The 27,664-nt window shown below is 45.2% G+C and overlaps 1 protein-coding gene across 1 annotated transcript in view; it reads right to left on the reverse strand.

Moving 5' to 3' along the window:
• The window catches only part of LOC123510640 (adhesion G protein-coupled receptor L3-like), a 450,842-nt gene that overhangs the window by 16,120 nt on the left and 407,058 nt on the right, over window positions 1-27,664 (reverse strand). Inside the window, 7 exon segments of the mRNA XM_045265955.1 lie at window positions 6,635-6,849; window positions 7,211-7,376; window positions 8,055-8,280; window positions 17,909-18,069; window positions 19,763-19,893; window positions 19,896-20,129; window positions 26,213-26,836. Of these exon segments, the coding sequence (XP_045121890.1) occupies window positions 6,635-6,849; window positions 7,211-7,376; window positions 8,055-8,280; window positions 17,909-18,069; window positions 19,763-19,893; window positions 19,896-20,129; window positions 26,213-26,836 (1,757 nt within the window).

Below are 27,664 nucleotides of genomic sequence, written 5' to 3' on the forward strand. Positions count from 1 at the left end.
CTACCCTTACCACCACCACCACCACCACCACCACTACCACTACCACCACCAGAACAGGCAAGCTAATAAAACACGCCTGTGCTTTCCCCTAGTTTAACTTTTCCCCCCATTAACGAGGCTCCCCCAAACAATTACTTCGTCAGGAGCTGTTAGGGAGGTCGTGAGAATAAAAGTATAGGAGACAAAGTTAGGAAAATAAGTTAAATGTTGATACTATCTTTCTAAATATTGGAGTGATGTGTTTGGCGTCAGGAGGAAGAGGAGGAGGAGGAGGAGGAGGAGGAGGAGGAGGAGGAGGAGGTACAAACGAAGGAAGGTGAAAAACGCAAGGAAAAGTAAATTAACTCTGGAAATTAACGAAAAGACAAAAGCAAAATTAAATAAAGAGGGAGACACAGAAGGAGGAAGATGAAATATGAGACGATAATGAGAAGAGGGAAGAAGACGGAAGTGATAAAAAGAGACGAAGAAGCAAAGTGGAATAAACGTAGATAAATATTTAGAAAGGAAAGGAACCGGTACAGAAGCAGAGAGAGAGAGAGAGAGAGAGAGAGAGAGAGAGAGAGAGAGAGTCGAGGGAGGATATTTTCACTGCTATATTGGTTTATCTTTGGTATTGTTGCTCTCCGTTCTGGTAACACTGGCGAACTCCCCCCCCCCTCTCTCTCTCTCTCTCTCCTTTAGCCCATAAATTCCCATGAAAAGCCCACATGGTATAGATAAAAAAAAAAAAAGTTAATTCTCTCTATCCTTTACTTCGTCAGTTCCTCCTCCTTCACCTCCGTCATGTCTCTCGAACACTGAACTCTCGTGTCATCCTAAGCCTGAAGGGAGAGCCTCGTGAAATCAGCTGGTATAGAGAGCATCCTTTAATATGATCATACTCTCATGCACATTCAAGGTAATCACACATATTATCCAAACAAACTACCCCATAAATTGCCGCCATTAACCATCTGATGAGCCTCCTAATAGCCCCTTGTGTTATATTAAAGTTATCAAACACGGGAGGCTCCAGAGAAGGATGAGAAAGAGGCAAATATTCTTAAAAGCATCGGAAAGACACCATTACCGCCCTGTCTGCCTCAAGAACGCCTGAATAACTTTATTACTCCCCGATTTAAGTACCGTCATTAATGTGGAAGGCAATTACCTGTATTACGTATCAGTGTGGAGGAAAACCCGTCATTGCGGAAGGCGAGAACACTGGAGTTATCTGCGAAAAAGTATTGGAACCTCTATCCCTTTTTGAAGACCTACCGCTTAGCATCTTAGCGTCGTGGGGGTCAAGGAAGGGGTGAGGAGGGGGTAATGGTAATGGGTAATGGTTCCCTCCATTCCCACCATCTCTCCTACCTTCCTCTCTCCCTTTCTTCCTTCCTTGTTCCACTTCTTGCAGCAAAACGTTAAAAAGTAGAGAGAGAGAGAGAGAGAGAGAGAGAGAGAGAGAGAGAGAGAGAGGAATGACAAGGAGGTGTAGACAGGGAGAGGAAGGGAGAGGGAAGCTGTCACAAGGAAGAGGGAGAGACATGAAAGACGAGAGAGAGAGAGAGAGAGAGAGAGAGAGAGAGAGAGAGAGAGAGAGAGAGAGAGAGAGAGAGAGAGAGAGAGAGAGAGAGAGAGAGAGAGAGAGAGAGAGAGAGAGATTAGGGATAGAAAGACACAAGACAAACAGTCAGAGCAGTGGGATAGGAATAGCTGACTTGGCTGACACGGAACAGGTAACAGGGGTGGTGATGGGAGAGGGGCGTGGCTGGGAAACCTGAGGAGAGGGCGTGGCGGAACGGTGTGCGATGGAACAGAGAGGGTTTGGTATCCCTAGGACGCGACGCTCATCAGAATATTCATTACGTTAAAATTAATAGAGAAAGAAAAAAAAAGTTACGAGTATAAATTAGTGAGGAAAAAGCAGGAAATCTGAAGCGACACGAGTGAAGAGCGTGTTTTCTTTATCCTCGTCTTTCTTTTCCACGCGGGGACAAAGAATGAGAGAGTGAATGAATGAATGCATAAATGAAGAACACAGGGAGGAGTAAGAGGAGTAGGAGGAGGGGAGTAGGAGTAAGAGAGGAGGAAGAGAAGAGGATTCATTCAGCCATGAAAACTTGGAAGGAAAAATGGGTCATGAGTGAAAGTGTGATAAGGAAGAACGTGCCGAGGAAACTGAGAAGATAAGATTAATGCTGCTCAGAAAAAAATGACGACGATGAAGGAAAAATAGAAGGAAAAGATAGTATGATAAAAAAATGTCAGGAAAAAAAAGAGAAGGACGATTTTAAAAGAAGAGGAAGATTGGAATGGAAAAAAAGTGAAAAGAAGGAAAAGAAAAGGAAAAGATAGTTCAATAATAGAAAAATGACACGAAAGAAGAGAAGAAAGATTTTAAAAGAAGGGAGGAAACATACAAAGAAAGAAAGGACATGAGAAAAAATGAAAAGAAAAATGCAAGAAAAAAGTGGCACAAAAGAAGAGAAGAAAGATTTAAAAGAAGATAGGAAGAAAGAAAGAAAGAAAAACACATGAGAAAGAAGAAAATGCTCTTTCAAACTCACTTTCAGACAGAACGAAAGGATACTCATTGATCGCTCATGTGAAGTCAAGGCTCCAACAACAACAACAACAACAACAACAACAACAACAACAACAACAACAACAACAACAACAAAATCACCTCATAAACCATCATCATTCACTCTTTCCCAACTAAACGGCAATAAACAATGAGAGAACAATAACAGACAAATCCCCCTCTACATTACCCCTCCTCACGAAAGCTTCAGACATCAGGTGCTACACTCTTGCTTCGTGCGTCGCTTACATTAACCAAATATATACGCTGGGGGAGAAAAAATAAATAGGTAAGGGGAAAAAAAAGGAGGATAGACGCCTTGGGTACGCCAGCACACAGTAGTAAATAACGAAAGAAATATGTGGTCTAGTTTCATATTATCCTCCCACCCTGTCCACCCTCCTCCTCCTACTCCTCCTCCTCCCATTACTCAAATGCATCCTCCAACTCAACCTTCACCTCCACAGCATCTCCCTTTCCTACCACGCCCTGTCCTACCCTTCCCTGCCCTTCTTCCCCTGTTACCTCCCCCTGCCACTGCCTCTGTTACTGAAAGAGCGACATTCCTACCCTTCCCTGCTTGATTCTGTACAAACCTGATTCTACGCAACCCCGGCCACAGCCACACGGAAAAAAATCAATGACAAGGAGGTAAGGACGAGAGAGAGAGAGAGAGAGAGAGAGAGAGAGAGAGAGAGAGAGAGAGAGAGAGAGAGAGGTGGTTAAGAGGTAAAATGGCTCCAGCTGAAGATTTGTGTAGTGGAAGTTCAAGTATCACTGAAGGTTAATTATCTGAAACATCTGGTGAATTGAGGAGAAATTTTGCCGACAATTATATCCCCGGGTTTCAATGTGGCCCGGCGAAATTTGATCTTTGACTGCCCTTCTTAAAATCATTCCCCACTTCTCGCCACGGTAATGACTGCAATTAGATCTACTTACTAATGCAGGTCTTGGGTATTACTGTTCCTCTGTGGTCCTTCATATTCTCCCTTTTACTGCGAGGGATGGTCTAGTTTTCATTGTGGCTTTCTGGGTTTCAATTATTGCTCGCTTTTCTCAGATTGTGCCTGATTGTGATTCAATTTTTGGTCTTATTCTTGTTCGTGCGGTTTTATTTTTTGGGTTTTGTGATGTTAAGTTATTATTGACTTTAATGTGTAAGAGAGCAAACTATTCACGAGGTGTTGTATAATTGTCCTCGTCTTTTATAACTAGTTCTCTTCTCTAACATATTAAAACGTTCACAGGAATTTCAATATAGTACTAAATCGCTCTCTTATTTTTGCTTTTCATTTTGTTTCGTAATTTATCATCCTTCATGTGGTTCTAAGTTCTATTAAGACCACAAGGACTTTATACTAAACTTCTTTATTTTTTGTTTTCCGTTTTGTTTCATAATTAATATTCCTTGATGTAGTTCAAGGTTCTATTTGGATTTGTTGGTATGTTCTATATTTGCGATCTTTCTCCCTTTAGTTGAGGTTCACTGGTGTGCTATAACTATGAGCCGCGGTTCAGTCTGGTTCACTGGTTCAGGAACGGGATTAGGGAGCACTGGGGACGAGGAGACGAGAGACGCGGAGTGACGACTTTAAACATGTGGATGCGTCAACAAGAAACTCTCGTCTCATATTCGCGCGCGGTGGTCATAAACAAAACCCACACACACGAACACACATCCACACCGGACCCCAAAGACCCATTTTCCTTTTTTTTTTTTTTTTTTTTTACCAACCAAGGTGTTATTCATCAGTTTTTTATTCACACCCTCGAGGCGGCAGCTGGGCGGAAAAGAAAACGGAAGGTGAAGAAAACGAGAAAAAAGAGAGACCCTTCTTGCTGTGTTATTTTTTCGGCAGACTCTGTGGGACTGAGTGGGGAGGTCCTGGTGGGGATCCTGGGGGTCCTGGGGGGTTCTGGTCTCCTCAGTCCTGGCGCCTTGGGTTTGGGTCAACATATCAATCTTTTCACAGCTAACAGAAGGACGCCGCCACAACAGAGAGACGGCCAGTGAGCACCCTACGTTTCTCCTCCTCCTCCTTCTCCTCTTCGTCTTCCTCCTCCTCCTCCTCCTCCTCGTCTTACACAAACACGCGCACTAAATCCCCACCTGTAAACCTTCTCACACTTCTGGTATTTGTGTGTGTGTGTGTGTGTGTGTGTGTGTGTGTGTGTGTGTGTGTAAATTTGGGCAAACCTTGCTTATTTTTATTCAGCGCTTTCTTTTTGAGTTTGTATTTACGCATAAAGTTGTCTGTGAATTATTATTATTGTGCGAGTGGAATTTTCTTTCCTAATTTTTCTTCTCTTATTTTTCCTTTCCACACAATTAATCTTCTTTTGTTATATATAAATTTGCGCTTTCGTTCCACCCGTGTCTTCATTTTTGTAACTTATCATTTCGCCTCATTTTCTTAAGTTAACGCATATCCTCCCTCCCTCAACTTGAATAGCAAGCATTAACATATTCCCTTAATTCAACTCCACGTATCCCTTTCAAAAAGACACAAAATCCTGAAGGGGAACACCTGCCTACAATCCTGCACACTTGATCTTCGTCAGGCCTTGCATTCACTCCACCCGATATTCTTCACTACAACCTTTTCGTCAGCGGGAAGAGAAGAGGGCGGGGAGGCTGAGGCTACACTGTGAGATGGGCGCCCCTGTACCCTCTCCCATGCCCTCCCACACTCTCCCACATCCCAGAGGCGAGCTGGTGCAGGTTCAAAGGCACACTGATACAGCGAGAAGCAAGATGAAGGGACAAAAAGGTAACTGGGACCGTAACTTCCCACTAGATTATACTTACAGCCAAGTTGCGACCCTCATCAAAACCGGAATTGAATATTGGACCGGACCTGAACCCCTGAACCGGACTGGGGTACTAGGGAGGGGGTCGGGGAGGGGTGGAGAGGTTGGAGGCGAGGGGGAAGGTACGTTGTAGGTGTGAGTGTCAAAATGATGATGGTAATTTTGTATCAGAGGCGATTCTCTGATGATTATTGATGTATGGAGCGATCAAGAGGAGGAATACAAAGAAATACAAAGGAAAGAACAGACAGCAACACCTCTACTGGGCCAAACAAGCCTGTCTATGTGACTGTGCTACCACTGAATGTACATTTCAGAGAATCAAATGTTAAGAGGTAAAGTTTGTAGGGAAAGCATGAAAAAAAGTATTCTTCAGTTTCGGACCGTAAGAAAGATTCCTATTGGTTAATGAAATTGGAGAGAGAGAGAGAGAGAGAGAGAGAGAGAGAGAGAGAGAGAGAGAGAGAGAGAGAGAGAGAGAGAGAGAGAGAGAGAGAATAGCAAGAAAACAGTGAGAGAATGAATCTGCCCCCGTGTGCGTGTGTGTGTGTGTGTGTGTGTGTGTGTGTGTGTGTGTGTGTGTGTGTGTGTGTGTGTGTGTGTGTGTGTGCCTTCCCTTTCCATCTCTCTGAACAAACTCGCGTCGGTGGCAGTGACCAAGTAAGACACACAGCTCGGTATGACTCGCCTCAACCCACTCACTCTTATCCATCTTCCCTATCAGTATCACTAATGCATATATTTACTCTTTATATTTTTCAACGCTTCTCCTTTTCCAGCGCAAGAAAATCCAGTCTAACGAATCCCCGGACTCTCTCTCTCTCTCTCTCTCTCTCTCTCTCTGTTCATCAATATTTTATCTTATTCCTTTACACCTTTTCCTCATTTTTTACTTTTTACCTTTCTTTCGATTTTCTTTCAATGATTTTATCTTTCGTCCCATTTTCTTGCATTTCTCTCTCTCTCTCTCTCTCTCTCTCTCTCTCTCTCTCTCTCTCTCTCTCTCTCTCTCTCTCTCTCTCTCTCTCTCTCCTTACACAACAGGAGGTCATCAGAACTAGAGACAAGACCTTGAGGAACTCCAGGTAAACTCCACAGTCAGGTAACGCGGCTCAGTACTCCTAACCTCCTTTCCTTTAACAATATCGACTAAGACGAGTTGGAGGCGATTCAACTCCGGAAGGGAAACAAACAAAGAATAGATACCAGGAAACAAAGATGAAGCGATGGACAATAAGTAGCAACACTCACGATGATGACGGCGATGACGGGGCCGACGAAGGCGAAGATGAAGTAGTTGTCGGTGCGGAGCCAGCAAACCTCCTTGGTGCCATAGCTGAAAGGGTCCACTACGGCACTCACGGCCACCACTATCGCGGGGAAGCCATAAGCGGCCGCATAGTACCATCGCGCCCTTGGTTTCTCAGCCTCAAACACCTCCACCAGCATCACGTACAGCTGGAACCCTGCAGAAGGCGCCGAAGAAATTATATTAACGCTATTAGCTCGTTTTATATTTCCATGAACCACCCAACGTGAAATTAATGCATCTGGACTTTAATTCTTCGCTAAAACTCCTTTAATGTAACTTTTCTGTTTTGGAGAATGTCAGAAGTGCATTGAAAATAACCAGAAACATATGACAGTCCGGAATGAGGACTTCACAAACTTGAAACAGACCAACAGTGCATGGAAACTCATCTAAAAACAAAACAAAAACATGACACTTGGAAATGAGGACTAAACAAGACAACACGACAATAAAGGTTAAAGAATGAACCAGATCAAGATCACGGAAGTCACTGAGGTCTGACATTTAACACTCACCTTCCATGAACATCCAGGCGAAAGCAGCGAGGAAGAAGAAGTGCAGGAGTCCAGCAACCACCCCGCACACCACCGGCTTGTCCGTCTGGTTGATGCCCGCTAGGAAAACCGTCTCCGCGATCAGCAGACACACGCACAGGTTCTTATGGATGGTGGTGCGATCACTCTGCGGGGAGAAGTCAGGAAGTAAGGGTGGTGCAGGGGACACGCTGGCTAACATCTATAAAGGGACGTAAAGTGAGAAACGTATGGGCGTGTGTCTCTGTGGGGAAAGCCTCGTTTGATCTGCATGTAGTAGTGTTAAGAGCGAGACAGCAGGCGAGGGGAGCTGAGGGGAGTGTAATGGCGAGGCGAGGGAGGGTAAGGAGGGAGGAGGAGGAGAGCCATGTGAGAGTTGTGTGAGGAAGGAGAGTGAGAGGAGTGAGAGGGCCGGTAGTCAAGCGAGGGGAAAGGAAAGGGGAGGCAGGCGAGGCGTGTTTGTGTCCGACACTCCCAAACACGAAAGGATGGATGCTGGGCGGCGGGAGGAGGCTCGTGTTTGTGTTCGGAAGCGCTGGATCAGAGCCCGTCCCTCCCGCCGCTGCTCCAAATCCTACAATCAACCAGAGCAGCACAGGCAGGTTCCCGTGGGAGTCGAATGCCCGTCCCTTCCTATCCAGCGTAAACCTTAAGCACTCTCACCCGAGCCTCAGTCTGAAGATAAATAAACTTTGCCCTAACGCCACAGACAGCAGGGCGGCAGGGATGGGGCTGCGTGACCCTTCCACTAACACTCAGGGATAAATCTTACCCAGCAAGGCACAACAGGGAGAAGATCCACGCCACGTCTCCCTTCACGGCTTACCTTGAGACCCCTGAAGGCGTGAAAGACAATGGTGGCCAGCAGCAGACACACGATGGAGATGACGCAGCCCACGTAGGTGATGATGGACAGGGCGAGGTGGTGCGGGTAGCTCAGGGGCGTGGCGTGGACGTCCATCAGCACGGCGAAGTTGGTGAGGTGGTCACACTCACATATCGTATGGGTGGTGTTGTAGCGCAGGACGCGACACCCTTCCTCAGACCAGGAGCTGAAACACAACACCTCAGTCAGCGCCGGAGACAACACCAGCTGCTGCTAATACTAATGGCGCGGTGGATGTGTAGACAGAAGGACTAATGCTCGTATACATAAAGAAAATGAAGGGAGGGAGAGAGACACTGATGGCGCTACGGAGATGACAAGAAGGAAGGAAAGAACAGCGGTACCTGGGAAGGGAAATAAATACGCAGGTGGTGAGAGGTAGGAGGGAGAGGGAGAGGAGAGGAGGGACAGTGACTCAGGCAAGACTGAAGGACTCAAGGAGAGCTTCAAGTAACAGGAAGAAGCCGTAACATTTTCTAACGAGTGAAAAGTTTCGATAAAGTTGGATGACAAGTTTACAGAGAGCATCACTTCAGCCATCCTGACAAGACGAGGCTGACGAAGGAGTAGGAATGAAAAAAAAAAGCAAAAACAATACAATTAAACATAAAACACAATGGTTATGATCCCATGAAGGCTGGATACATGAAGCGTCTTGGTGCTTCAGGAAACACAGAAACCATCATTAGAGACTTCCACCGCCCGTCCAATCACTCCAGCGCGAAACGTGATAACTTGACTTCGTTTCCAGGAGTTGAAAAGACAGCTGAGGGGGATTATGGAAGGGAGAGTAGAGAAGAGAGAGAGAGAGAGAGAGAGAGAGAGAGAGAGAGAGAGAGAGAGAGAGAGAGAGAGAGAGAGAGAGAGAGAGAGAGAGAGAGAGAGAGAGAGAGAGAGAGAGAGAGAGAGAGAGAGAGAGAGAAGGGGGGGAGGTAAGGGAGAGCGTGGAAGAGCATAGTAGAGGTGAAAGAGAGGGCTGTGAGGGGATACGTGTGAGGGGTGAGATGAAAAGGGAGAGGGAGAGGGTGCGAAAGGAGGGAAGTGAGGGGAGAAGGAGAGGGAGAAGGGAGAGGAGGGAGAAAGACTACCTCTGTGTGAAAGGAAACGAGGAATTTGATAAAAGATGGAGATGGAGGTTGATGGAGCATATGAGAGAGAGAGAGAGAGAGAGAGAGAGAGAGAGAGAGAGAGAGAGAGAGAGAGAGAGAGAGAGAGAGTATGTGTGAGCTAGAGAGGACAGTCATGGATTGCTAAGAAGAGAAAGGACAGTCATGGATTGCTAAGAAGAGAATCCATTTTTCAGGCCGAGAAACAAAAGGAAGAAGAGAAGGAGGAGGAGGAGGAGGAGGAGGAAAAAGAAAAAAAAGAAAAAGACATAAACACACACACACACACACACACACACACACACACACACACACACACACACACACACACGAAATAATCAAAACATAAGTGCAATTAGACAACACCTCCCTTCTCTCTCTCTCTCTCTCTCTCTCTCTCTCTGACATTTGGGTGATTAATTTCTACCGTCACCCGGAGCAGCAATTCACTCTAACACGCTCTAAGGGTGACAATGGGCGGGATAAGCTGGGATTACCGCTCTTCTGGTCTGGGAGGCTTAGTATTGTCTCTCTCTCTCTCTCTCTCTCTCTCTGGTTCCCCAATATCATATCTCTTCTTTCCTTTCTCATCTCATCTCATCTCTTACTCTTGCACACACTTCTTCATTTCGTATCTTTTCCTCACCCTCTATTCTTTCTATCTTATTTTCTCTTATTTGACTTTATTCTTCTTTATTATTTTCCTATTCTTGCATACCATTTTTCACATCTCCTTCCTTTCCTTAATTTGTTTGTACCTATTGTCCTCATTTTTTTTATTTTATTTTCGTTTCTTCCACTTCTCCACACCCAAAGTTTCCTCCACCTTATCCTTCGCACTCTATAATATTTTTCCTCCTTCTTTCCCTTTATTTTCTCATTAATGCTTTCTCTGTTAATCTTCCTAGCTCAGTAATAGTTCTCTTTCGTATCTACCTAACATACTGAAGGTCTTGCTAACACACACACACACACACACACACACACACACACACACACACACTCTCTCTCTCTCTCTCTCTCTCTCTCTAATATTTCTAACTAAATACATGCTTTTTCTTGCTCTAATTTAATGATTCCTCCCCATATCTTTCTAATCCTAACTCAATGATTCTTCCTCTCCTTGTCTCTCTCACTCAATAATCCTTCATAATCCTTTTCTTCCTTGTCTTTCCCTCTTAACGATGCTCCTTTTCCTTTTCTCCTCCTCTTCCACACCTTCAATACCTCTATCCTGTGTGTCCTCCATTTCAACTTCCTACTCCACCTTTTCCACTTGTCCACAAATACCTGCCCCACAAATTAGTCCATGGATTTCGACAGGTGACGTTAATGAAAGCTTCCTACCTGGCCCTCCGTTCCAACCTGCAGGGACGATAAGGTCAATTGGTCTCGTGTAAAAACAGGACTTTGGCACTTAATGTGATTCGTGGCTTGGCACTGCCTTGACTTTTCCACTGGGTTTGTCAGGAGCTTGTTAAATGTGCACCTGAGTTTACGGTGAGGAAGGACAGATGGAGACGGAGAAGGAGGAGGAGGAGGAGGAGGAGGAGGAGGAGGAGGAGGAGGAGGAGGAGGAGGAGGAGGAGGAAGAAGAGGAGGAGGAGGAGGAGAAGGAATGCATTTTACGAGGGTAAGAAATTAGGGGAAGACAAGGATGAGAAAAAGGATAACAATAAGAGAGAGAGAGAGAGAGAGAGAGAGAGAGAGAGAGAGAGAGAGAGAGAGAGAGAGAGAGAGAGAGAGAGAGAGAGAAACTAGACAGACAGAGAGAAATATACTGGTAAACACATACAGCTACCTACCTTCCTAACTATCCCCCGCCCCCCGACACACACGCACACAGAGAACGGTCACTATCTCCACCGCCACCACCACCACTACCACCACCACCAACACAACCCTGAATTATGAACCGCAGTCATAATTCAACCTCAGGAGAACCAGTCAAGCAATGTAATCAAGCAGCCATTTAAATCCTCAGTGCGTTTCTCCAATGAAGTTATTACAGACCTTTTAGAGTCGAGGATAATTAAAGTAATTGGAGGAATGAGATAATAGGGACAAAAGGAAGAGGATGATAAAAAAAGAAAGGGTAGTAAGATAACTGACACTAGCTGTTTTAACCAATTAGATGGATAATGGAAGAGGTCACCTGGCCAGCAGCTCCTGAAAACACTGCCTTTATTAGTCACTAGAGGAGGTTTGAAATATACTTAAGTCTTTCCTAACCAGAGTTCCGTTTTCTTTTATACGATTTTTTTTCTTTCTCGTTTTGAATGAAGTGTGTGTTTGTTTTTGTGTTTTATTTGTGTTTTGTTTACGTTGTTCATTGAGTGTTTGGATTGTGAATAATAACTGGGCTTAATATGAATGCTGGGTTTAATCTCTCTCTCTCTCTCTCTCTCTCTCTCTCTCTCTCTCTCTCTCTCTCTCTCTCTCTCTCTCTGCCATACATCACACTTCATCTCTTGCATCTAACCTTTCCCACCCTACATCACATCCCTTCCTCCCTCATTCATCTCCCTTCCTTTCCGCTACATCTCCCTTTCTCTCCCCTCCCTCTCCCTCTCCTCCACACGTCCCCACAGCCAAAAATAATTAGCCACATACATTAATAAGATGAATATAATCTGTATATACTCTGCCTTTGGGGACTGAGAGGGCGAAGTATATATAATTATTTTCTGTGTTATCTTTGCCATTTTAATTTTCAGGGATTAATTTGGAGGAGTTTCCCCTCCAGCCTCACCTGCCCCACGGCGCTCATTAACACACCGGTCACCTGAGTTCTCGTTATCATGGTTTTAATTTCTTGGATCACCTGATTAATTACAAATCGAGGAATGAAATGATGAACATCTGATGTGGGTTCGCTCCCATGTGTGTGTGTGTGTGTGTGTGTGTGTGTGTGTGTGTGTGTGTGTGTGTGTGATACTTGCTTTTCCCTTTTCCTAGTATAAAATTTCATCTACTGTTCAACATTTATTTTCCTACTCTTTGTCCTCTTTTCCCTACATTGTGGAATAAACAACAATAAATATAACACATCTACAACACACACACACACACACACACACACACACACACACACACACACACACACACACACACACACACACACACACGATACAAAAAATACACATATTCCATAACAAAAACAGTGAAATAAACAAACGAGTACAAAAAAATTATTAAAATGTGTACACTGTTAGACAAACTGAAATTCCTCTCATAATTTCATACGAAGAGGAGAGGCAGGGGGAGCAGATAAAGGGGAAGAGGGAGAGGGAGAATAGATAGAGAAGGGGGTGAGAGTAGGTAGAAGGTAGATGGAGGAGTATCTCTCTCTCTCTCTCTCTCTCTCTCTCTCTCTCTCTCTCACAGTATTAACATCGCAATGGTGGTGGTGATGGTGGTGTCAATTTCCTCGATAAATGACACACACACACACACACACACACACACACACACACAAACACAAACACAGACACACACACACACACACACACACACACACACACACACACACACACACACACACACACACACACACACACACACACACACACACACACACACACACACACACACACACACACACACACACACACACACACACACACACACACACACACACACACACACACACACACACACACACACACACACACACACACACACACACACACACACACACACACACACATTTATACCCCTTTCCTACACCATATCCTGTATTTATTTGGTTTATTTTATATCTGTGTTTAATTCCCCATATTTTACTGACGTGCGGGCCCATGTGTGTGTATTATACGTGTACATATTCCATACATCCATACATATTTGCCTCTCTCTCTCTCTCTCTCTCTCTCTCTCTCTCTCTCTCTCTCTCTCTCTCTCATATAAGCAGTCAGTGATACATAAATCCATGCATATGCAGATAGGGATGTCCGAGTCACTAATACACAACCCGGACGGAAGGGATCTCCATAACACGACCCTGCAGTCCTACCATCGTCCATCACACACACACACACACACACACACACACACACACACACACACACACACACACACACACACACACACACACACACACAGGAACGTGGATTCACTAGCTCTCATCGCAAGAAAACGTCCTTACATCTCCATCTCTCTCTCTCTCTCTCTCTCTCTCTCTCTCTCTCTCTCTCTCACACACACACACACACACACACATCACAGCCCGTCAAGACACCTGCAATTAGTGAGTCTCTCTTTTTGGAAGCGCTCCTGTTGCAGTCTTTCATCTTTCCTGAACGACAAATGCCTCTATAATTTCTTTCTCCTTGGGGCGTGAGGAACGATGCCCAGGCGCCAGGTGAGGGAGGGGTGCCTCACCTGCCCGTGGATTACCTGAGATCATGACGTCACAGTAAGAACGCAAGGCAGTGATTAGAGTGACGCGGAATACGTTCATATACGCATCTACTTATTAAAATCTCGAACTGTGTTTTTTTTTTTAGCTTTTGGTGTTAAATTACTCATGAAATTCGAATATAAATAGTTTTACCGACTTAATTAATAGATATTTACTCGTATTATTCTACATGTAAATGTTGGTTTTCGTTTAAGTATTAGCAACAAGTCCTAAAGTTCATAGCTTTTGTAATATATAGAAGGTAAGTCTAGTTTGGCGTGCTCCTCTCTCTCTCTCTGGATCTAAACACAATATTTAGTCAGTGTTTTGCGTTATATTTTTAAAAGTTAACTTAAGTGTAGCAAGCGTAACGTGGAGGGCTCCTCTTCGTCCCAGTTTCATCTCTCTCTCTTTCTCTCTGAGCCTTAACATAGTCAGAGATACGCTCCGGTGATTTTCGTGCGGATGTACATGAACGAGAGTCGTGTGCAGCCTTGTACACAGCTGTCGGGGCTGACGGTAGCTGCGGAGCCCGTGTACACCCTGAAATATCGCCTCCTCCGGCTGTCAGGGCTTCCTTTTTTTTCTCTTGCATCCTCCTCAGGGCAAGAGGAGAGCAGTACTGAAGGTGACAGTGGTAGCAGGTGCTGTGGTTGTAGTAGTTGTTGCAGCAGTCGTAATAGTAGTATTGGTAGTATTAGTTGTGGTGGCTGCAGTTGTAGTTGTTATATCAGCAGTACCACAGATAATGAAATGACGCGTTTAACTTCATTTCCACCTATAAATCCTTCAGTTCCCGATTGTTCGCCTCACTAAAATATCATTCCCACATTTCCTTGCCGTGGTTATTAATGGGGCGGCATTAGTGGCGGCAGTGGTGGAGGGAGTCGTGAGGAAGGAAGATACAGTGGTAATGGTGACCGCTGAGAGGCACACAAAGGGCAAGGCGAGGTGGTGGGCACGGTGGCTGGCTTCCTTAAACACAAAGTATAGGTGTAGCCCATATAGTACTTTGTCTCAGCGTGTACCAGCGTCACCAACACTTCGGGCCACCGCGACCCTCACCTCAGGGCGCTCGATAAACTTTTCTCTCCCGACGTGTTCATTTTTTCACCAGTCCCGCTGCCGACAACTTAATATTCCCCTACGGAGGCCGCCGCTCCCTTGCTGCCGTCCCGCCCGCCGCCTCCACGCCCGCTCCTCGCAACTCCGGATTTCAATTACACCATTTAGGGCAAAGTTTTGAGCCTCGAACTACGCCGTGTCGGAGAGGAGTCGTCGGCCGCTACAGCTCTGCCTGGCTGCAATTACCTTCGGTGAAATTAAGGCTAGAGAGAGTTCTTTTGCAGGTAAACGACGGTCATCTTTATTAATGGTTGTCAGATGCAGCGGCCAGTGCGCTTGTGGGATCCCCGCGGAGAAGCGTCGGGTTAGCTGGGAGGGCTGGGAACACCTCCTCCCTTCTCCCTTCTCCCCGCCACGGCCTCGGGCACTCGGGGTCTGGGGAGCTAATTTCTGCTGCCTCACTCGCCCCGCCACCGTCCCGCCACCGCCACACAGGCTGTCACTGGCGAGGCTAGTGTTTCGCTCACATCAAACGGGGCATATTTTCTCTCCTGTCAAGTCTATTGGCTCTTGGTGTAATAGGAATCGCTATGTCCTTCATATTCTGTTTATCTGTCCGCGTTTTGGTTCTGTTTTCATCACCACCACCATCCCCATCCCCCAATCCCCACCACCATCACCACCACCACCACTACCACCACCACTGCCACCGCCGCCACTGCTACCAACACAACCTATTGCATCACTGAACAACCACGGGATTCCGAAGGGCGACATAGCTATACATTCCAGGCAGTAAAAATCGTAGGTTTTTATACTATACATTCTTCATACACTGGAGTCTCATCGTGTCCGCTTAACCCATTTTCTTGTGGGTTAAAATCTATTCGGAATTCTTATTTGTGATCTAAACTCTTTCCCAGCACTCACCGCGGCTCACATTAAGGATAGTCAGGTTTTCAGTTAGGTTTGAGTGAGGCGCCAAGATTTAGAACACCGAACCCATCATTACATACAATGGTGACAGGCAGACCGTCAACTGAAGGATTGTTTGCTTTGCTCATGATTGCGTGATGCTGGTGAGGTTATAAAAGAAGTGTATAATGAATTGGCTGTACGTGAGATAATATGGAAGATTGTTAAGGGAAATTGGAAGTGTTATTCACGCCAGCAAAGAACACTCCTGAAAACAAAGTGCTTTCACGGAATGAGCATAAATTGTTGGTGTCAAAAAAGCAAAATTGATTCCTGATTGCAACTAACATTGACTTTTCTGTCTGTCTGACTGTCTGTTTGTCGCAGCCTTCGCCGTTTTGGTAACCACCATTGCTTTAATATTCTACCTAATATCGTGCTTTAAAGAGAGAGAGAGAGAGAGAGAGAGAGAGAGAGAGAGAGAGAGAGAGAGAGAGAGAGAGAGAGAGAGAGAGAGAGAGAGAGAGCAAATACCGTCGATTATATAAGGTAGGGAGGTAAGGGCAGGTGAGAAGACCAGGTGAGATAGCATCAGCAGCTGTCACCTGTGTCATAATTACACCCAGCACCGGTACAGTTTACCTGGCCTGCAGACTCCCCCACCATCCCACCACTGAACCCCCGACACCCTTACACCCGCACTTTTTCCCCCCCAGACACCGCGCTAAACCACACCCCTTCCATGGCAAACTGTATACTCTCCCCTTTACCTTGTCTATCCTTTTTACCTGGCCCATGTTCGCCTCTTCCCATACCAGACTCCTCTACCTGTCTGCTGTCTGCCTCGCCCTTCACCCTTAAGTCTGTCCTAGCCCAGCCTCACACGACACTCCACGCTCTCGTAAACAGCCAACGTCCCTCCCTGCCTTGCCCTAGCTAGCTTAATTATGTATGTATAATATTTTTCCGTTCCTTACCTTCCCATCATACTGCATTTGCCTATCCTTCCCCCTGTCTCTCCTTTCTTTCTCTCTCTCTCTCTCTCTCTCTCTCTCATATATTTTCCGCCTTCCTGCCTTTTCCTCCCTCTCCCTCTCTTTCTCCCTCTGGCCTTGAGCAAGCGATGGTTGAGAGGTAGAAGCTCGTGATCAAAATGGTTCACTTTTAAAGGGTTGAGTTCTGGCGTCCATTTCCACGTCATTTCTGGCAATTAGCGTCGGGAAAAGAACGTGTGGCAGCTTCCCTCGCTCCCTGGTGGTGCTTGTGGTTGTGATGTGGAATGATTCGCTCTTAAATCTCCTTTTATTCCTCCTCTCCTACTTCCACCCCATCAATCTTCCTCCTCCCTCCTCCCTCTCCTCCTCTTTTTCTTCTGCGTACTCCTACACTAGTCTTCCCTCCCTCCCTCCCTAATGCCTCTTCCTCATTCTGCCTCTTCCTCATTCTGCTATTCTTCTTTCAGCTCCTGTCCCTTCCTCCTCTTCCTCCTCCTCCTCCTCCTCCTCCTCCTCCTCCTTTTCCAATTCCACAGACGCAGGACAGTTCTCAATATGATTTCCATTTGCTTTTCTTTTTTCCTTCTTTTCGGGGTAACTATAAATTCGTGAGGATTGAAAAATGTGACCAGATTTATGATACTTTCAGGGGCGTTTCCTTTTGGGAGGAAGGGAAGAGAGAGGGGAGAGAGTGAGGGGAGAGTAAGAGGACACGAGGGGAGGTCAGAGGGAGAGAACTGAAGCGACTAAATGTGACTAGTTTATGTTTGTTAATAACGAGACTTGTATTGGAGGAGGATGAGGGGAAAAGAGGGGAAGGGAGGAGGAGGGAAGACGAGGGGAAAGATGAGGGGAAATCAATGGGAAATATGAATAGAAGCGAAGGAACACTATGAGATTATTCTGTTATTTCATTCGTACATTTAATAATTTGTGAAGCGTATACCTACCTACACACACACACACACACACACACACACACACACACACACACACACACACACACACACACACAAGACATAGAAACAATAACATAAACAAAACGTTATTCTGTACAAAACAAAGATAAAGATGGTCTATAAATCTCTCTCTCTCTCTCTCTCTCTCTCTCTCTCTCTCTCTCGCGGTATCAATCATTGTTTTCTCTTGCAAGTTTTCATTACATTTTTATCTTGGCTTCTGTTTCGTCAATCCTTTATCTCGTTACTTTCTTTATGTGTCTTTCACTCTTTCATTCTGTCCAGTGGCTGTCTGTTTCCCTCACTTTTGCATTCAGCCTTTGTTCTCCCTCTCGCTCTCACTCTCTCTGACCTGGTAGTGTAGTCCCAGAAGACGCAGGCGGGGTTGGTCACATTCACAGTCCTCAGCATCGTGAAGGTCAGGACGACAGGTTCCGACAGCTCGATGTGACGCCCCGCACCGAGAGAGGCAGACAGGACCCGGGAGTTGAGGACCCGAGTCTCGTTCACGCCCTGGGGAGGAGGAAGGCGTGAGAGGCAGGCACTGGGAGAATTGGTTGGTTGTCTTTAGTGTGAATTTAGTGCGCGTTTGAAGCAAGGAAGAGTAGGAGGAGGAGGAGGAGGAGGAGGAGGAGGAGGAGGAGGAGGAAAGAGGAGATAGTGTAATGGAGTCTGTATATTTTACCTGAAAAAACAAATTTGCAAAGTATAAAGTTGTCATTTAAATAGCATACATTTAGAAGACTGACTATAAAGCGTACATAACCAAAACTAACCACATATGAATTGCCACACTGGAGTCGTTTCAAATAGCCTACAATAGATCAAACTCCAAGGCATGACGAAATACAGAGACGAGACACTAGCCAGCGTTACAAATACAAAACTCACACTACTTCTGTATCCTTTACGAAACAGAGTGACGAAAGGAAGCACATACGTCTAGAATTCATGAAGATATTTTGAGAGTAATTCCACACTGCGAATCGTATCATACAATAAAATAAATAAATAAATAAATAGCTGTGTTACTTACTCTCACAAAATGTAATACTATCAAAAGAATATAATATGAGGCGAAAAAAGGCGAATATTATACTTATTACATAGCCTACAACTGTCTACCACACCTGAACACACCACTACACCATCACACCGCCACACCACACCTGTCCTCCATGATTCCACCGTCGTATCGTGTCTCAATATTCCAATCAAGAGGTGGAGACCTTTTACTGCTTATTGCTTTTACATGATATTGCACAGAGCTTCATACAGCATCACAAGTCCCGCCGCTATTACTCTCTTTCCAGGGCCTTGCATATCCATATACTGACGAGGCGAGACGAGGTAAAAAAAAAAAGAGGGAGTGTGCAAACATTTCTCCCTGTTCATAATGTAGAGTCGCGCGAGGTATTGGAATATTGGTAAACAGAGAAGACTCGTGTGCTTGTGTCAGTGTGTGTGTGTGTGTGTGTGTGTGTGTGTGTGTGTGTGTGTGTGTGTGTGTGTGTGTGTGTGCGTTTCTGCCTCGTTGTAGGTGGAGGCTTAATTTCTGTTTGTAAAAAGTAGGTAGTGATACCGGCTCTCGTGTGTGTTGCTTTATGTCATATGGAAATTGAAATACATAGGTTTGTGTGTGTGTGTGTGTGTGTGTGTGTGTGTGTGTGTGTGTGTGTGTGTGTGTGTGTGTGTGTGTGTGTGTGTGTGTGTGTGTGTGTGTGTGTGTGTGTGTGTGTATGTGGTAGGTCGTTTTTTTTTTGTTGTGCTGTGTTTGTGATTTTTATTGTAGTTGTGGTGTTTGATGAAGGCAGTAGTAGTAGTAGTAGTAGTAGTAGTAGTAGTAGTAGTAGTAGTAGTAGTAGTAGTAGTAGTAGTAGTAGTATCTGCAATAGGAGTACTAATAGCTAAAAAGGAATAAACAACTAAGGAAAATAGCTATATTGCACTGACGGAAACAATCAGAACAAGAAAAAAAAAAGTAGAAACAAAACAAATTCTTAACCAACAACACTAATTCCTCAAAGGCAAAACAAAAAAGGGACAAAGAAAACAACAAACCACATTAACTAATCAAAACCACAAGGCAGTTCTTCACCCTGTCCCACAAAAAACACAAACTGAACAACGCTAGAAAAAATAATATAAAAAGAAAACAGAAATGAATCTAAAAAACAGAAATATGATTCTCTAAGCGATCTCTCACCTTGAAATTGGCCTCGCTGGTGGTATAAGCTCGGTCATCTGGCTGAAGAAGATAGTGTAGCCCATCATAGCTGAAAAACACCATCTTCACCAACCCGTTCTCCGAGTTCTCAAGCAGAGCCTCTGGTGGTAGGTAATGGTATCTTGCGGCACCTTAGAGACATCCCCGGAGAGGTCCTGTAGGATATCTTCACTCGGGTAGGATTGCGAGGCGTCCTGCTCCCCCGTGGTGGTCATAGGGTCGTGTTCAGAGGGAGTCGAGGCGGGGTCACTAGATGGGGTTGGTTTGTCAGTCAGCCATGTTTCTCCTGGTGACGGGAAGGTGACGGCCTCCACGTTCCTGGTCTCCATTACTTGAAGTCTTAGTACTGATGGGAAGGAGAGAAAGAGAGAGAGAGAGAGAGAGGTTAAGTACATGACATCAATATTTGCTCTATGAATTCTACTGTTAAGATACAAGTGAATGTTCTCTATAATACATTAAGTTGTTTCTTTCATTTCATTTTCAGGACCTTACAGATCAAATGACCATCACAATAGTTTTTCAATTCCTCCTCCTCCTCCTCCTCCTCCTCCTCCTCCTCCTCCTCCTCCTCCTCCTCCTCCTCCGCCTCCTCCTCCTCTTTTCGTCTTCCTCCTCCTCCTCCTCCTCCTCCTCCTCCTCCTCCTCCTCCTCCTCCTCCTCCTCCTCCTGTTCTTATTTCTTCTCCTTTAATTCCAACTATTTGTCTGTCCATTCTATCTCGCAACTATTGTCCTCTCTCTCTCTCTCTCTCTCTCTCTCTCTCTCTCTCTCTCTATTACGCATCTCATATTATTTGAGAACGAGAGCGAGAGCGAGAGAGAGAGAGAGAGAGAGAGAGAGAGAGAGAGAGAGAGAGAGAGAGAACACAGACGTAAATCAAATTCAAAGTCAATCATGCTGAGGAAAGTTCATCCAGCTACTGTTGTCAAGAGAGAGAGAGAGAGAGAGAGAGAGAGAGAGAGAGAGAGAGAGAGAGAGAGAGAGAGAGAGAGAGAGAGAGAGAGAGAGAGAGAGAGAGAGAGAGAGAGAGAGATTAGGGAGCGACTGGAGATAGGAAATAGGGACAAGGGAGAACTGGGATGGGATTCGAATAAGACAGAAAATGAAAGAGAGAGAGAGAGAGAGAGAGAGAGAGAGAGAGAGAGAGAGAGAGAGAGAGAGAGAGAGAGAGAGAGAGAGAGAGAGAGAGAGAGAGAGAACAATGGGAGATGTTTATTTACATTAGGAAAAAGAGAAAGAGAGAAAGAGGGAAAGGTGAAGGAAAGTGGAAACGAAAGAGAAGAGAAAGAGAAAGAGAGAAAAAGAGTAACAAAAGAAGGACAAGACATACTGCTAAACTGAACAAACAAGAATGACAAACAAGAGACGAGAGTAAACAAGGAAAAAAGACTTCACAAAACAGGGAAGGGAAAAAGTGAAGCAAGAAAATAAGAAAGAGAAAAAGAAGAAAAGACAGATAAATAAAGACAGAGAGAGAGAGAGAGAGAGAGAGAGAGAGAGAGAGAGAGAGAGAGAGAGAGAGAGAGAGAGAGAGAGGACGAGGAAGATAAAGAGTCCTAGTTCAGTATTACCAAAACATCGATTATTGGGACACACGATTTGGGTGTGAGTGTATCTTTGAGTCTGACTGGCAACACTGCGTCGCAACAGGATCATTGCTGCAAGGAACCCGAACGATAGAGAAACGGAACGGATCGGAACGGAACGGAACGGAACGGAAGGGAACGAAGTCTAAATATGAAAAAAACGAAAGAGAACAGGTTATAGCATTTAGACGAAAACGAAAAGGAGCACAGAGCGAACGATTAAGGAACGGAATGGGAAGGAAATACACGAAATGAAACAAGAACGAAGCGAGAATAGGAAGTTTAATGAAAGGAAACAGGATGAAACAAAGATTAATCAGGAACGAAATGAAATGGGAGAGAAACGAAATGAAATAAAAAATGTAAAGATGAACAATTAAAACCAAAAATGAGATCAAGGAAAAGAAAAGGAATAGAGGAAAGAAGGAAAAATGGAAATGAAAAAGGAAAGAGAAACTAAACGAAACACGAAATAGAAAAAAAGGTGAAATGGAATGCAACGGAGGAGAGACAAGGAATAACGGAGAGATAGAAACAAAAACGCAGCAGAAAAAAAAAATGTTTAGAAAGTGGAAAAAAATAACATCGATGATAATAATGTGACTGATGAAAACTAAAATGAAAAAACAGAGCAAAGAAACATGAAAAGAAAGAAACAAGGAATAAAAAGACATATAAACGAAAACGACGCAGAAAAAAAAAAATGATTTAGAGAGAAAAAAGAAGAAAATTAATACCGAGACGATAATAATGATAGAATGATAAAAACTAACACGAAAAACAGAAAGATAAAAGACATGAAAAAGAAATTAACACATAAAAAAAAAGCGTCTGATTCGAGATACATGAGTAATAATAATGACAGACAGACATACAGACAAAAAGTAATCAAAACTTCGGATGAAAGCAAAACACTGATAATTAGAACACAAAAACACAAAACTACGACTATTTTGTTTCACACCCTGAGAGAGAGAGAGAGAGAGAGAGAGAGAGAGAGAGAGAGAGAGAGAGAGAGAGAGAGAGAGAGAGAGAGGTTCACACTACACTTCAAATTAGAAACGTGATAAAAAGAGGAAGAAAAATTGAGAAAAAGCAGAAAAAAACACAAAGAACAACTACAATAACAGTCCAAGTGAGACAAAAATAGAACAAAAAAGTGACGAAAGAGGAGAGAAAGAAAACAAGAAAACTAAATAAAACAACAGGAAATAGAAAGCACATAAAAATACTGAAAGAGAGAGTAAAATGAAAAAAAATATGAAAAAAGATTAAACGAAGGAAATGGAAATATAAAATGAAAAAAAGGGAAAAAAAGAAAAGGAAAAAGGGAAGCTTCAATATTTTCTACCCCTGACGAAGAAATACCACCACCACCACCACCACCACCACCACCACCACCACCACCACCACTGCTAACAATTTTCATTCATCCAGAGATATGAAGAGAAAAACTAACGTAAAAACAAAATACATTAATAATTTTTCCCCTTCGCCTCTCCTTTGGACGCACGCCCTCGTCTCCCACGCCCACACCAGGTACCAGAGGGGCGTGGGCGCCAATCAGGAGGCGGCAAGACCCCAAGGGTGCCCTGAGGAACCTGGAAAGCTACCTGAGTAATTTCAATCAGCTGGTTTCCTCTCACTCTCTCTCACTCTCTCTTCCTCCCACGTCCGTTTTGGTGAGTTCCCCCCCCCCCACACACTCTCTCTCTCTCTCTCTCTTTAAGCTCGCAGGAAAAGTTTAAAACAATTCGTGATTCGATACGTTAAGAGAATACAGAAGGAACATCCAATCTCTTCTCTCTCTCTCTCTCTCTCTCTCTCTCTCTCTCTCTCTCTCTCTCTCTCTCTCTCTCTCTCTCTCTCTCTCTCTCTCTCTCTCTCTCACCAAGATTACCTTTCCTTCACGAAAATTCAGACTCATTGGTGAAATACTGAAATACTAATATAAGTGTCCTTGGAGGAGGAGGAGGAGGAGGAGGAGGAGGAGGAGGAGGAGGAGGAGGAGGAGGAGGAGGAGGAGGAGAAGGAGAAAGAGAAGGAGGAGGAGGAGAGATAATAAAGCAACAACTCTGAATATTGAAACCGCGAATTATCACCTTTTCTTTTCTATCACCATCACCACCACCATCACCACCACCATCACCACCGCATTCCACCTGAACCATGCCTTTATTAATGTTTTCCCCATCACCACCACCACCACCACCACACTTCACCAGGCCTCCTCACCAGCACGAGACACAGGTAACGGAGGACGGGGGGGGGGGGAGGTCTCGGTAGGCTTAGCAAACAGGCCACAAATTTCAGGTAACTTCGCACTATAACAAGTAGGAAAGTTTGCAAAGAATAAAGTGCTTTTTACGGTCATAGTAAATTACGCAATGAATATGCTTAAAGTTATCTCATTTTTATGTTAGCAGGAGGAGGAGGAGGAGGAGGAGGAGGAGGAGGAGGAGGAGGAGGAGGAGGAGGAGGAGGAGGAGGGGAAAGAGAAGGGGATGATAAAAGCTACAGATCCGACAAGGTGAGATAAAAGGGAAGAGAAGGATCTTTAATGAGAGAGAGAGAGAGAGAGAGAGAGAGAGAGAGAGAGAGAGAGAGAGAGAGAGAGAGAGAGAGAGAGAGAGAGAGAGAGAGAGAGAGAGAGAGAGAGAGAGAGAGAGTATTTAACAACCTTCATTATTAAAAAAAAAAAAAAAATTAGTCATGCGATATTCCCATAGCTACTCTCTCTCTCTCACTCTCACTCTCACTCTCACTCTCTCTCTCTCTCTCTCTGCTACAAATTTTACACTTTTTACATAATTCAGACTCCCACTTAATGCAAATAATGATATACTTGCACTTTTACTCTTCCTTCCAAACTGCAGTTGATTATAATGAAAATACTGACAGAAATCATACTTCCCTTAAAAATACAGACAAAAATCGCTCACAATCCACACCTTAGCATTTAATTCCCCTCGTATTCTTACTTTTTAACTTCCAGACACTTTAGGAATTCTGGTTCTATGTGTAGGGGACAAAAAGGCGAAAATCCACTGAGCAGGAAAGCCTCAGTTTCACACCCACTCCATCTTGAGGTAAACAAAAGAACAAGTATAATGACACCTGCTTCCTTCTCCAACCAACACCTGTCTTACCTTGCACCTGGATCCCTTTCCGCTCCACCTCCACTTCTCCTTCCTCCACTACCTCTCTTCTTCTTTATTTTGACTCGCTTCCGTATCTATTTTTTTGGTCTAATTTTAAAGTTTTCATATTTTTATGTATCTTTCCTCAACGTTTATTATTTTTTTTCTGTACGTTTTACCTCCATTTTTCCTTCCTTCACTACTTCTTCACCTTTTTCCTTTCTTTTGACTCGCTTCCGTATTTTTTTTTTTGTCTAATTTTAAAGTTTTCATCATTTTCTGTACCTCTGTATCTTTCCTCAATGTTTGTGATTATTTGTAGTCTTTCCATCTCCATCTCTCCATCGTCCAACTCCTTTTTATTCATTTCTTATCCTCTCTTCTCTTTCTTAACACACACGACTCCTTTCTTTATTCTACACCTTCTCTTCCTCTCATCTTTTCCTATCTTCCCTCTCTTTGCATCTTCTTTCCCTACATCTTTACTTAAACATTTTCTTCTAGTCTCTCCTCTATCACCTATCTCTATCTCCTCTTCCAACACTATACCATTCATTCTCTCCTTTCTCTCTTCCCCCTTTCTTCTTCTACTGCTACCTTTCATTCTCTCTTTCTCTCTCCCATCTCTCTTTTCTCCCCACCTCCACCTTTCCCTTCCTCAACACCCGAACAACACAACACAGAGTAAAGTGAAAGACCTCAACACATCCTCCTTTCCCTCGCAGTCCATGTGTGTTGGTTTAATATTACATGCGAGGACCGGAAGAGAGCGCCACACACACACACACACACACAATACTAGGAAGACAGAGAGAGAGAGAGAGAGAGAGAGAGAGAGAGAGAGAGAGAGAGAGAGAGAGAGAGAGAGAGAGAGAGAGAGAGAGAGAGAGAGAGAGAGAGAGAGAGAGAGAGAGAGAGAGAGAGAGAGAGAGAGAGAGAGAGAGAGAGAGAGAGAGAGAGAGAGAGAGAGAGAGAGAGAGTATTTGACCTTTCTTGAAGATTATAATTGAAAGTAAAATATTCTCTCAAAATTCCTTCATGCAAGCTCTTGCGAAGGACAAAGCGAGCACTCTTCTTCTTCTTCTTCTTCTTCTTCTTCTTCTTCTTCTTCTTCTTCTTCTTCTTCTTCTTCTTCTTCTTCTTCTTCTTCTTCCTCCTCCTCCTCCTCCTCCTCCTCCTCTCCTCTTCCTCCTCCTCCTCCCTCCCTCCGGACATAATAGAGCATACGCCAAACTTAACTTAGCATCGCCTTTTTTCCCCTAAAGATTTTATAAGAGAGCCTGATGCAATTACCGCCAGGGGTACTGAATGGAGAGAGAGAGAGAGAGAGAGAGAGAGAGAGAGAGAGAGAGAGAGAGAGAGAGAGAGAGAGAGAGAGAGAGAGAGAGAGAGAGAGAGAGAGAGAGAGAGAGAGAGAGAGAGAGAGAGAGAGAGAGAGAGAGAGAGAGAGAGAGAGAGAGAGAGAGAGAGAGAACATGAGCAGTAATCGCAGAGGGATGGCGGCTGATAGAAATGACTTAATGGAGGATAAAACTTAATAAATATGTACATGAGGGCGAGGCAAATCGAATCAAGAACAGTGTGAAGGGAGACGAAGGGAGATGCAGCAGTGAGGGAGAATCAGGACCACGCCCCTGCCAGGACGGTGATGTGATGGTGATGGTGATGATGGTGACTGTAACAAACTCAGCAGTACTCACGTATGTTGGGCTCGGCGTGCCTCACTGTCTTCTCGTGGTGCAGGTTGTTGGCCAGCAGGAAGGCCGTCTCCTCCAGGCCCAGCAGTAGCGAGGTGGCCGCCGCCCGGTGCTCCAAAGGACGCAAGTCCGCCCACGCCGCCTGCTGGCCGCCCATCAGGTTGGAGCCTGTGGCCACGGCGGTGCTCACCAGCTCCGTCACCATCGCCTCGCGCTGGTTGATGTCAGGGAAGTCGTTGACGTCGTTGGCCATGCGCCGCGCCAAGCTGTTGAGGATGCGCGCCGTGGCTGTTACGTCACCACCGTACAGCGCCCTGGACGCCGTCACGCTGGCCAGGTCGTGCGACACGGCAAGCACGGCGTCGTCGATGTGTGCCCGGGAGGTGAGTGTGGAAAGCCACATGCTGCGGCATTCGCTCAGGTCGGCCGCGCCCGCCAGCCCCATGGGGTCGCAGGGCCGTCGCGCCCATCCTGAGGCTCCTCCGGGGCAGGGCTGCACGGCAGTCTCGCCGCCCTGAGTCCAGTTCCAGATGAGACCGCGGCCCGAGGTGGGCGGGCACCAGGACACCTCGCTGCCCACGGGGCCGCTGCCAGTGGACGGCAACTCGGCCCTCGGCGACCACATGGCTGGAAGAGGAGTTAGTTTAGTGCAGGAATTATGTGGTGGACTCTGAAAGGCAGCGCGTGGCCTGGCGCCTGCCACCCTGGCCAACATTTGTCACGCTGAAACACGGCTGCGGTGGGGCGCTGTCAGGCCGGCGGATATTTCAGCATCAGAAACCTGTCTTGCTGCTGAACCTAAAATGGAGGCAACGTGGGGCTGCTGGCGGCAGGCGCAGGCCAGCAGCGAGGCAGTATATGGCCAGACTCCACAAGAACTTCAATAATTCACATTCCAGTCTTTCAGGCCGCTCGCTGTCCCGCCCTCTACCTGCGCCCCTCCACCAATAAAGTGGGCCGCACAGAGGCCTCGTTTGCGTCACAGCAGACGACACCGCCGGGACACCTTCACCTCCTACACAGCTCTCGTAAATCATCGACGCTCCTCCGAGGGGCGCCGTAAGCCGGGGACTAATGTACACTCCGGCACGGCAACCACGAGACGGGAAATAAATACCCACGCAATATTTCCAAATGTCACAACCACCACTGGTGTGCCGCCCCTACAACGAGCAGCGTTAGATTGGCTCAAACAGCCCCATGGAATGACGCTGTTTACAGAAAGTGCGAGGGGAAAACCAAGGGAAAGAACATCAGAGAGGGGAAAAGTACAAAGGGTGAAGACAAAATAGGAAACAGAAACAAAGGCAAGAAACAAAGAAATAAATGAGTGAGGCAACGTTTGGGTAAATAACAACAGCCGAGGAGAGAAAGATGAACCTTCAAATCCCAAAGGCCTAATTCGAGAGAGAGAGAGAGAGAGAGAGAGAGAGAGAGAGAGAGAGAGAGAGAGAG

Source organism: Portunus trituberculatus, chromosome 29 (genome assembly GCF_017591435.1).
Source record: "Portunus trituberculatus isolate SZX2019 chromosome 29, ASM1759143v1, whole genome shotgun sequence".
Classification (NCBI taxonomy): domain Eukaryota; kingdom Metazoa; phylum Arthropoda; class Malacostraca; order Decapoda; family Portunidae; genus Portunus; species Portunus trituberculatus.